General features: G+C 39.3%; 1 protein-coding gene across 1 annotated transcript in view; it reads right to left on the bottom strand.

Annotated features, from left to right (window-relative positions):
• Dgk (diacyl glycerol kinase 1) overlaps positions 1–12792 on the bottom strand; it is a 419783-nt gene that overhangs the window by 96116 nt on the left and 310875 nt on the right. The window contains exon 12 of the mRNA XM_067148158.2: positions 4535–4795. Coding sequence (XP_067004259.1) covers positions 4535–4795 — 261 coding nt within the window. The remainder of the gene's footprint in view (positions 1–4534; positions 4796–12792) is intronic.

The raw sequence follows: 12792 nt of genomic DNA on the forward strand, positions 1-12792 counted from the left end.
ACTTTTGTATTTTATTGTAAATGTCATTGTTATCACATGTAAATGTTAATACTTCTTTAGCATTAGTCACCTCCTCTATCTGGACATTGTCCTTGTAACCAACATCTTGACATACTGCTGACTGAATACTTCTGCCTTTTGAAGATCCTCACATACACTCTCCCCCTGTTCATTAATGATTCCTGCAGTATCCTTGGAATCTGTTTCTGCCTTAAAATACTTAGCCTATAAATATCCCTCCATTTTTCAATAAATTCGTATAACTGCCAATTATGCTTGCCATCATGTTATCCTTAGCTGACTTCTTTGCTAGATTCAGTTTTCTAGTAAGTTCCTTCAATTTCTCCTTACTCCTACAGCCATTTCTAACTATTTCTTTCGAATCTGCATCTCCTTCTTAGTCTCATTATTTCTCTGTTATAATAAGGTGGGTCTTTACCATTCCTTACCACCTTTAAAGGTAAAAACCAGTTTTCACATTCCTCAAGAATAGCTTTAAACCCATCCCAGAGTCTGTTTACATTTTTATTTACCGTTTTCCACCAATCATAGTTACTTTTTAGAACTCCCTCATGCTTGCTTTATCAGCCATATGGTACTGCCTAATAGTCCTATTTTTAAGACTTTCCTTTCTATCACATGTATTTTTTTTTTTTTTTTTTTTTGCTAGGGGCTTTACGTCGCACCGACACAGATAGGTCTTATGGCGACGATGGGATAGGAAAGGCCTAGGAGTTGGAAGGAAGCGGCCGTGGCCTTAATTAAAGTACAGCCCCAGCATTTGCCTGGTGTGAAAATGGGAAACCACGGAAAACCATTTTCAGGGCTGCCGATAGTGGGATTCGAACCTACTATCTCCCGGATGCAAACATGTATTTTTAACTACAACAAAAACAGCTTCATGATCACTATTACCATGTATTACTTTGGTATCTCTATAAGTTCATCTGGTTTTACCAGCACCATGTGCAGAATATTCTTCCCTCCAGTTGGTTCCATCATTTTCTGAATCAGCTGTCCTTCCCATATTAACTTACTTGCCATTTGTTGGTCATGCTTCCTGTCATTCGCATTACCATCCCAATTGACATTTGGTAAATTAAGATCTCCCGCTACAGTCACATTCCTTTCCATGTCGTTTCCCACATAGCTGATTATCTTATCAAATAAGTCTGAATCAGCGTCAGTGCTACCCTTTCCCAGTCTGCACACTCCAAAGACATCAGTTGCCTATTATCTTTAGAAATGAGCCTTACACCTAGAATTTCATATTTGTCATCTAACTTTTTCGTAGTTTACAAATTCTTCTTTCACCAGAATGAATACTTCCCCTCCTACCATTCCTATCCTATCTCTATGATATATACTCCAGTTTCGGGAAAAAATTTCTGCATTCATTATATCATTTCTCAGCCATGATTTAACTCCTATTACAATATCTGGTAAGTATATATCTATTACATTCATACATATACATATCCCACATCGTTCCATCTTAAACGATGGGTCTACGAACAAGGCTTCTCCACCAGTTGCGGTCTCTGAACTTGTCTCCTTCTTCAATGCTTTCCAAAGTATATCCTCGCTGTTGAATGTCAATCTTCACCATGTCCTTGTACCTGAGTGTTGGTCGCCCTCTTGGCAATTTGTCTTCAAGTTTTAGATCATACATTTTTTCTGTAATCTGTTATCTCCCACGAATCGCATATGTCCATACCATCTCAGTCGCTGCGCTGTTATTCTCTCCTGCAGTCTTATAACTTGAGCCTGCTTGCGGATTTCCTAATTACGGACTCTGTCCCTCCGAGTTTTACCGATCATGCTATGGACAAATCTTATTTCTGCTGCCTGGGTTCTACTAATATGTTTATTTCTCATGGTTCATGTTTTGCAACCATAGGTCAGGACTGGTATGTGATAGGTTTCATATATGACTCCCTTACATTTTATTGGCATTTTCTTGTTCCATATTATGTCTAAATACTTTGTAAAAGTTGTTACCTGCCTGAATACTGTGGGAAATATCCTTGTCTATAGAGCCAGTAACAGAGATAACACTTCCAAGATATCTGAATTGTTGGTTCATCTGTAGTTATTTCCCCTCCATTTCAATGTGCCCCATTGGTTGTCTGTATCTCTTCATGACCATAACCTCACTTTTCTCTTGGCTGAAGATGAGTCCATATTCTTTAGGAGCTTCTGTCCAGGAGTTTTTCCTTGAAGGTCTTCTTTAGAGTCTCCCCACAAGCATATCGTCGCTGCCGGGACGAAACCTCCTATATGAAATATTTTAGCTTAGAACTTTGGCCGGTAAGGTTCTGTCCTCTAAGGTGCAATATTGTGTGAATATTGTCAAGGCATTCTCGCTCTTCATAATGTATGTGCTGCGGGACAATATACTTCCAAAAATATTATCACATAGGAGGTTTTGTCCTGGCAATGACGATATACTGAAGATGGTTTTACTTAATTCTATTCCTTTCTTTACATTACTTCTAAAGTTCAACAATATCATTTTTATGTCATTCCTACTTGACTTCCAGATCCCTGTACCCTCACCACTGCTCCCTAGAACACCCCGTTTCCCTGAATGTACCTCCTCCAAAGAAAATTTCCTAACTTATACATACTACTGCGGTTTAAGTGAAGGCCATAGCTCTCCTACCCACCCATTAGGATCTAGAAATCTCACTCCCAATATCCCACATACCCACTCCATAGTCTCATTTAAGTCCCCGATCATGTTCCAGTCAGTATTCCTACACAGTATTCCACTGATAACAATCTCCGCTTCCTTAAACTTCACCCGTACTGCATTTGCCAGATCCCACACATCCCCAACTATGTTCGTACTTATATCTGTTTGCGTTGTTGGTTCCAACGTGAAACAGTACCACCTTCTCCTTTCCCTCCTCCTCCTCCTCTTCTTCTACTTTCTTCAACATCTGCCTCAACATAATTCTTGGATAACACTATACCCTGGTTCCCTTTCCTCCACACACTTTCCCCACGTATAAAAATGGAATCACCCATGTCCAGAGCCTCAATACTACCCACCTCACATGACAGTTTTAAATTCAAAAACTGTCCATGTAACATGTGAGAATACAGTGTGCAATGTCTCATAGTGGAGAGGAAGGACCAGTGTACCCAACAACAAGCGGCTGATCTCAGTACGACATCATCAGTTGATGCAATGGCGCTGCCATCTTGAGGTACTACAATCGCTGTGCCATGCGGTTAAAAATTAGAGTAACTTTGGACTCCAACTTGATAGCACATTGTGAGAGCTGCCGTTTGATTTGTTTCAGTAAGTTCTACAAGTAGTCTATACGTTGAAAGGAAGTCTGATAGTTCATTGTGGTGCGAAGAAGTGCAACATTTCTTTTTCCACAAAATCGTGTGACATATGAAGAAATAAAATACCATCAAAATTATTAAAAACTCATTCGACAGTTGCACCATTCTATCTGTTGTGTTTTATAAGAAGTTAAATACCGTACTGCAGTTGATGTATTATGAATACACTGTAAAAAGTACCGAACAAGTGGCTGCACAGTTTGCGTCGCGTAGCTGTCAGCTTGCATTCGGGAGATACTGGGTTCAAACTTCACTGTCGGCACCACTGAAGATGGTTTTCCTGGTTTCCTATTTTCACACCAGGCAAATGCTGTGGTTGTACATTAGTTAAGGCCATAGTCTCTTTCTTCCCACTCCTAGCCCTTTCCTATCCCATAATTGCCACAAGACCTATCTGTGTCGATGTGACGTAAAGCAAATTGAAACAGATGAAATACATTTTATATTTCCTATTTTTCCGTCACAGACTTTGACTTGTATTAATAAATTGTACATAAAATCTCGTTCCTGATAGATATTTTGGTGTATTACCATCAACATATTGACTCCCTGAATCGACAGCTCATCGTTATTCAATATACACGCTATTCAAGCAGTAGCCTTTAAAAATTGTAATTTCGGTTCAGACTTGACAAAATATATGGTTGTACAGTATTTACACAGCAGAAAATAAATATTTTCTAGATGACACTCTGCATAGAAAACGTGTCAGAGAAACATTCCTTAGTGTAATTTCTTGAAAACATTAAGTATTTCTGGAAGAATGCCGAGGCTTTTTGGGAGTGAGTTTCTTGGATCATATTTTTCCACGGTTTTACTAAAAATTTGGGTATTACGGATGTATGTACTTGAGAAATTGTAAAATAGGCCATTCAAGTACTATAAAGTATAGAAGAGAGGTGTACCTTGTTTCATGAATTTGGAATTTAAAAATTCTCAGTTATCTCATCTAAAATTTGATTAGCTCTGTTTTCAAAATAGAAATGCTCAAAAACTCCTTGAAATTCCTGAAAAGCATATGTATCTTTGTAATTCCTGTAATTAGTTTTAGAATATACAGTATATGGTTTCAACTGATAAAGAATAACTGAGAAAATTTCAGTATTGGCAACATGGACATTCATCATGGAACAGCTTTTACGATGTAATCAATGTAAGTTCTATGATTGCTTACCCATTGTTTCAAGCACCCAGCCCACAGTTCCATCTCCTCCACAGCAGATGACTCTGAAGTTCGGTACATCTTTGAAAAGTTGAAGCCCTGTCATGGGTCCACCTTTAGCGAGGTTGTACACTTGACGAGGGTTCAGCAGGTACTGGAACTTGCGCAACATACGGGCACCTTGCCTCCCGCCTGACTTGGGATTAATGAACACTACAAGTGGATTTGTATCGGGTGGAGGAGCTATTTGGAATGACATAGGACCCTGCTGATCTAGTGATAGACCCACTGAGCTGCTGCTGAGGCCCTGGAACAGACACCAATAACATTGAGTTATTTTTAAGTATGTGCACTGTACATAAAAGGACATGGAAAATAAACTAAAGAATTTCCTTGTGGTAATATATTATGCTAGAACCCCATTCATCCAGATCCTGTTAATTCAGACATCCCTTTTTCCAAGTTGATTATGCAGATAATCTTTCTGCATTAAGATCACTTTAAAAGTAATAGTTTTAAATTTGTTGAATAATCTTCCAAAATTTAAAATAATTTAATTCAGAAAACAAAAATTCCTTCATTCTAACGCAATTATTCTGAGATGAAACTTTCTGAAATGATTTTCCGTTATACTTAAAATGAATCATATTGGATTTTTGTTTATGTCGATGAAATCCTCTTGATGTGAAACAGTTGTTTTGAGACTGCTGCATTATTGTACTTGTCTATGAAAAATTAAGCCTGGATATGTCAACCCGAATTTATAGTACTTTGAAACAAAATAATATTTCCTTTTGAGAAAACTCAACAGAAGGACTGCTTGGTGGGGATATCAATGTAAAATTTCTTCCCCCTAACGTAACAGCTCATGGATCAGGAAGTTCTTGTGACTTTTGAACACTTCCTAACATGAAGTGGACATTTTGTGCACTTCATCTACAGATGTTTCTACATTTATATGCTTATATAAGAGCCTACAAAAAGAGCCATGCGATGCAGTCTCCCACTGTCCAGTGCTGGGCCCCTTCTTATATCAAAATGTACATAAAATGTGCAATAAAATCTATGTAGTGTGTGTTATTGAAGTCATTAACGAATTTTCAGAATTATCCGGGTTTCCGATAATTCACATTGGACTTGGTCCTGTTGAAGCCGGATAAACGAGGTTCTGTTGCAAGTGTAAATCAGTCTGCTCATGCTGTTTTAGAAAGCAGCTGATCACCAAAGTTGCAGTAGAAAATTAAGAAAAATGCGTAGTTGCCATGCGGAAATAAAGATATAGGACATAATTTACTTGGCAGGTTCATTCTGGGCCAAATTGAGTGAATCAACAGTTAAAAAGTCATCTGATCTCAGTATGATGTCATTGGTTGATGCAATGGTGCTGCATCTTGAGGTACTAAAATTGCTGTGCCACGCGGCACCATAGAAACGTAAAACTTTGTAAAAGAGAAAATTATACCTCCACATTCCCTAGACAAACTGAAACTCCCGAACCTCTCCTAGGAGTGAACTGAACGTGGGGGGAAAGATGTTTGAAACTGAGGCTCAAACAGCATAAGTCTAGCCTGAAACTGAACAGTTTTCTAAGGGATCGTTGACTATGATTTTAGCCCTTCAGAATTTATTGGAATGATCAGGAGTATAGAAGGGTGTGCAGAGGTTGCAGTGTGATGGGGATGTAGACTTTCAGTTTACAGATGAAGACATTATTGTGCCTTGTCCATCTATAATGATAAAGAGAAAGGTGATGGTAATTTTGATAATGAGTGTTCTATACAATAACAAATCATTTACCTTAACACAATCACAATTTTATTAATACAATTCAACACCATCTTCAAAACTACAACTAAGGAAACTACGTAACAACACAGAGCAAACCCTGTCTTTCTTCTACTGAAAATCAATTACTCGCAAAAGGTATAACTTGCGTTCTCCACATTCTCCCACCTTGCAAAAAGCAGTTTTGCAACACAACGACAACTGAAAATTATACCCTTACACTGCACTCGTAGATGTGAGCCACTGTAAGTCTAGTTTCTTGAGTGGTTGAATGGCTCTACCACAGCGAGTCTTGAATTCACTCCTGGTAACATCTTCGTTGATTACTGCCGTACCTGAGGAACCACAGTGAGTCTTGAAGTCACTCCCCTTTTCAGTTCTGGAGTCACTACTAGGAATATCTTCGTTGATTGCTGCCTCTCATGTTCGGTGTTGTGAAGCATTGGTAAAATTCTTCTTCTCAAGACAGTTTATCTCTAGAGGATAAAGTCTTTGTACTGGACGAAGCAAGACATGAGTTGCTGTCTTAATCCTACCCAGATGAGTCACATTGTCTCTTCCAGGTAACAGCTCCACCACTCTTCCTAAGGACCAGTTGATTCGCTTCTTGTCGTCGCTCTCCACTAACACGATGTCTCCAACTTGGTGGGATCCCCGTTGCTTTTGGCTCCATGATTGAAGAAATCCCAAGTATTCTTGTTTGAAGCGCTTTCTAAGGCTCTCTCAAACAACTTGTAGATTATGCCATCTGTCGTTCAAAAGATTGAACTTGGTCCAAGTCGGTTACATCATTACCCTCTAGAGTCTGTTGGAACATGGAGGGGCGTCATGGCTTGAGTTCATCTTCTTCAGAAACACAAGTTAGAGGTCGGTTGTTAATCAGTTCTCACAATCGCACAAAAGAGTACACATTTCATAATTTAGACAAGCCTTCTGAGACCATTCTGTATCCAGTGGAGCAGATAGACCTGAATTATTCAATGAGTATTTTACCTCTAATTTTGTTAAACCTGTGCAGTATGCTGATTTTCCTAAAATCAAACCTGTTACTTCCTATAGCCTCAGTAATATTTCTACCACTGAATCTGAAGTGTACTCCCTACTTTCATCTTTATCAGAAAATAAACCCACTGGTCCTGGTGGTCTCAGTCCTATCTTCCTTAAGAATGCAGCAGTAACTCTTGTCATACCCTATTAGCGTGATATTCAATCGGTGCTTCTCAGTCGGCTACTTTCCGAGCTCCTGGAAACTTGCTTATATCACACCCGTTCTTAAAGGTGGACAGAGGTCGGATATCGCAAATTATCGACCGGTCTCTATATTACCTGCTTTATCAATCATTTGTGAAAGGATCATCCACCAGCACTTGCTTGCGTTTACAATTCCATATATATCCCCTCAGCAGCACGGTTTCCTTCCTGGAAGTTTTTGCGTAACTAACTTGGCTATCCTCCATCATGCCACGTCTGCCATCCACGCAGGCTCTCAACTTGACGTATGCTATATCGACATCGCGAAGGCCTTCGATACTGTCGATCACACGCTTCTTGCACACATACTTTCTGAACGGTTTAACATGTATGGGAGACTTCTAGCTCTAATTAATAGCTTTCTGAGCAAAAGACTACAGCGCGTGGTCCTTGATGGATGCAGTTCTTCTCCAACCATCGCCCTCTTTGGTGTCCTGCAGGGCAGTGTCCTAGGTCCACTTCTTTTTGCCCTGTTTATTGATGACCTTATCGATACTGTTTCCCACCATTCATGTGAAATCCTCCTCTTTGCAGATGATTGCAAAATCTTAAAGCAGATCGATTCTCCTACAGATAAAATCCAATTGCAAAATGCACTTGATTCAATGTCAGGTTGGAGTACTACATGGCATCTTAAACCTCATCCCTCCAAGTGTTCTACCATTTCGTTCACACTTCGTAAATCCCCTCTTCTACAAGAATGTCAACTACTGAACCAACCGATTGCTCTTGTTGACGATCAAAAAGACTTAGGAGTGCAATTTGACAGTAAATTATTGTTTGTCTCGCTCATAAACAGGGTTATCTCACATGCTATGTCACTCCTTGGTTTACTTTACAGGTTTTCTGACATCACAGATGTAAACACACTCAGAGCATTCTACGTTTCCTGTATCTTACCTATTGTTGAATACGCCTCTCCAGTTTGGTCCATTTCTGCTTCTTCAAACCTCAGCCACCTTGACTGTATACAATTTTTTTCTGTGCTATCGTCAGATCCAGGGTCCCTGCATGTCGCAACCTAAGCACTATCCAAGTGCTTGGGAAACAAACTCAAGACTCTTTCTACTCTAAGAAAAGTAGCCGACCTAAAGCTGCTATACAAAGCAGCTAATGGTCTATTTAGGTCTCTAGATTTAGCTTCCTTATTCCCCCTCCATGTCCCATCCCGTAGTACCAGAATGAAGACTCTATTCCATATTCCTTACTCCCAGCTTTCTCTCATCCAAAGGTCCCTTTATGTACGTATTCCAGCAATGTTTAATACATTACCTATCAACAACAACCTAGACATCTTCGTAACGTTTCCTTCCTTCTGTCATGATATTTCTCATATAACTTAATTTTCCTTCTTGTTCTTTCCTATTCTGCTCCTGTATTTACTGTAAATGTGTTTTTCTTCGTTAATATCACTGTTTATGTAAATATGTATTGTATATGATTGTACAGTTTTTATTGTGCATATTTGTGTCTTTTGTAAATTTTTATATATCTTTCATTTTAGATTCATATCTATTGTACATAGCTCGGATCTTTGTAATCCGGCTTTATGCTGTTGATGATCTTGAATAAATAAATAAATAAATTACGGCATAGCAAATCCTTTAAAATCTGAATAAGTCTTTCCCAGAATACTCCCCACGAGGCTGCCATGGGAGGGTTCAACAACTTTTGATTTTATGCGAAGAATTCCTTCGTTATCTGTGAACACCTGCAGATTCTTCAATTGCGCCTTTCTTTCATCTTCACAAAGAGTTTCACTCTGGATAAGGAAGAACAGCTTCTTCTCAGCATAGAGAAATTCTTCGCTACCAATTTCTGTGGATACATGATCCTTATGATTACACTGTCTGAATCTCAAAATCCAAGCAATAGTCCTAATGATTTTAGTGTATCCAGAGAATCGTGAGCTTAGTTGCAGTAAGATTGTTTTCACAACAGTAATCTTGGCAGTTACAACTGTTTTTCTTCTTTCTGTGTTGACTTCTTCCAATACTGGTTCAGGACGCTTAGAGACCCATTCTTCCTCTTTACTTTTAAGCCAAGAGGGGCTCTCCCACCATCAGGATCTCCAAAGCTGTGCAGGTGAACATCCTCTAGACAGCAGGTCTGCTGGGTTGAGACTGCCCGGAACGTGCCTCCATGAATCAGCCTTACTGTACTCGTGAATCTCCTTTACCCGATTCTCTACAAACACAGGCCAATGTCCTTTGTTTTCTATCCAGGATAAGACTACTGTTGAATCGGACCAAAAAACTGTGTATATTATCCCGATGTAGGCATTGCAGATGCCTTTGCTGGCAGGACCTAGTGTTTACAGTGCACTATGTCTTCTGGGATAGGCTAGAGCAATTTTGTTACCTTCATAGATCTGTCTGTCTTATCAATATGAAAGTGACAGGTATGAGCGATGCTAGTAATGCCAATCCTTATGAATGGTGTGAAAATGTTGCTCATAGGGTTGGTTGGTGTATGCATTTCAGTGGGCTTGGCAGACTGATACGTAATAGCAACTCTGGCTAGGTGAGGAAAGTAACGGAAAACTCCCTCACTCCTCATTTCCCTAGTACACCTCTTCAGTGATGCCTAGGCCCTCTATAACAGCTGATGGCAGAGCTGTTGAGGATCAAGATGAGGTGGTGTTAGTTCCCTGTACAGTGAGAACTTCACCATATTTTGCCTGTTTTAAGTGTGGTGTGGGAGCTTTCTTTTCACTAATTTTTCTGTCATCTTCACACCAACCTAAATTCATTCCTCTTATTTTACTAGCAAAAATGTCAATAATGTCAGTAGGTTTAATGGGAGTTTCCTGTCTTATTCTGGGTCTCAAGTCTAGAACTGTTGTGTTTACTGCCTGCTCTGTAATTATTCTGTCAGATGGATGCAGGTCCTCATCTGTAGTCGCATTAGTAGATTCCTCATGTAGGCCTAAATCAGAAACACGTGACTTTCATTTTATTACAGACCTATGAGCCTGGGCATTTTTACTTTGTTCGTATTGCCTTAAATCATGTGGAGAGAAAATTTCTCTGTCAAATTTAGATGGGTCTAGAGGAAAGATACCAGTAGATTCAAAATCTTTCTTTATATTTTCTGGTTTCATTCCAGTCTTCCACACTGCCTAATATTTCTGAGAACCTTTGCTTACTCAGTCATCCAGGTCCAACACCCATTTGTTCCTTTCCAAACTTCACCAGTTCTTTATCCCACATAGATTTTAAAGGTCCAAATATACATTTATCCAGAGGTTGCAAGCGGTCAATTAAGTGACTGGGCAACTTTATAAGATGAATTTTTGATGAAGCTGCTTCTTCAATTATACGAACGCTAATGTGGCTGGTATGTCCATCAAATATAAGCACTGCTTCTTGGTCTGGCAGGTTCTTCTGTTCACGTAACTGTTTAACATGTGGAACAAATACATCCACAAACCAATTAAAGAACGCAGGTTCTTCCATCCACCTATTCCTTGATGTTCCGTATGTAGTACTGAGAAATGGATCCTGAGATATCCAATGTTCTTGAACTGCTGCTCCCTTAAAAACTATCAACGGTGGCAAAGTTGTGCCATCTGCAGAAACGCAAGCCAAAACTGTAGTGCTCTCCAGGCCGGAACCGCCCGACACTCAATTCAAAGGCTTTCCTTTCTCTCCAATGGCCCTCCATTTCGTTGGATCACTTCCAACACCAGATTCATCTGCATTAAAAATAAATGCAGCCTTGCTGAGATCCCTTTTAAAACTCATACTTTCATATAAGCTATCTAAATCATCATAAAAAGAGTACACAACATGATCTCTTGCCACCATTCGTGCTTTCTGAAGAAGTTCAGGCTTTTTTAAGGAAACCTGTGGATTCAGATTCATGAAACCATGGTACCAGTCATTGCCTGATATACAGTTTTTGAAAGGAGTAGGAATATTATTAGTTCTAACATAATCTGCTACTAACTTCTTGAGTTCCTCTTTACAGCATGGATAACCCATTTTTGCATGAGCTATCAGACACTGTGCAATTTTTTCTTCTGTCTCTGGAGAAAGAATTGTACTTCTTCCAGCTCCAATTTTGGTTGTTGGTACTTTCCGACCTTTAATCCTGTGATATATGACATATCGGAACAGCATACTTTTCCTCAGCTTCACGATAACTGCAGTTATGGTTTTCGACATCCCTGACAGCATTCTTAAAATCCTCCACTGTTTAGCTGGGTGGAGGTTTCTTTCTAATATAGTTCCTTGGCTTCTTGACTACTGACAAGTATAAAAGATAACACTGGAGCCACATAAAACGTGTTTACAATGACCCTGTTTTCATGTTTAAATTACCCCATCAACAAAAATTATGGGGCAATTGTAAACAAACCATAACCTATGAAGTGAGGTTATGCCAAATCTCTTAAAACTTAGAAACATATCATAACTACAGCACATAGGCTCTTGGAAACTATTTTCTTTTTTAAATGTGTGATACATGTCTACTTACTGAGATCAAGAGAAGACATAGCAAATTTGTTTCTCAAATTCTTTCACACACATTCACAAAGTAGCCATTCACAAACCAACAGTTGCTGAAATTTGGCACTAAAATGCTCTGACATGTTGGCCAACATGGTCATCCTAATATTCCCACAATCCAAGTTTTTCTATCAAGAGCCTTAAATTTCCCATTGCTTTTGTTTATATTTGCCCCCTGTTTACAATTACCCTGGTCTACCCTACATGCACAAAGTCTGGCATGATTATCTAAGCCCAGACATCAGCTCCTAACAATACCTGTATGTCACTAGCACTGTTATCATCACACTGTCTAACATCAGTAAGTTCAACTCCCTTATCCTTCAGTAAATTAAACAAGTCAGCATCAACTAGGGGAGCACTATCACTAATACAATCAGAGCCTAACACTGTAACCCCACATCTGCTTTCCTTGTTCATACCCAACAGAGTTATTTGATAGGACTCGAAGCAAACAGATGCTGTTTTCCCACCTCGAAATAATTACTGACTTAGGGTTACCTTTCATCCAACTCTAATTTCTTAGCACAAGACTTCTTAATGTAGCTTTTCTGTGATCCACTGTCACAAAGAACTCTCACTCTGTGTGTGGATCCACCAACAACTACCTTAGCAACTAAAGTCTGCAGATAAGTCACTTGTCCTTTGTTACTACCTGCAATCATGCTAACTGTATTTGAAACTGAATCATCTTTAGGTTCATCAGAGGCTGTCTTCACA

This window comes from Anabrus simplex, chromosome 5, assembly GCF_040414725.1.
Source record: "Anabrus simplex isolate iqAnaSimp1 chromosome 5, ASM4041472v1, whole genome shotgun sequence".
Taxonomy (NCBI): Eukaryota; Metazoa; Arthropoda; class Insecta; order Orthoptera; family Tettigoniidae; genus Anabrus; species Anabrus simplex.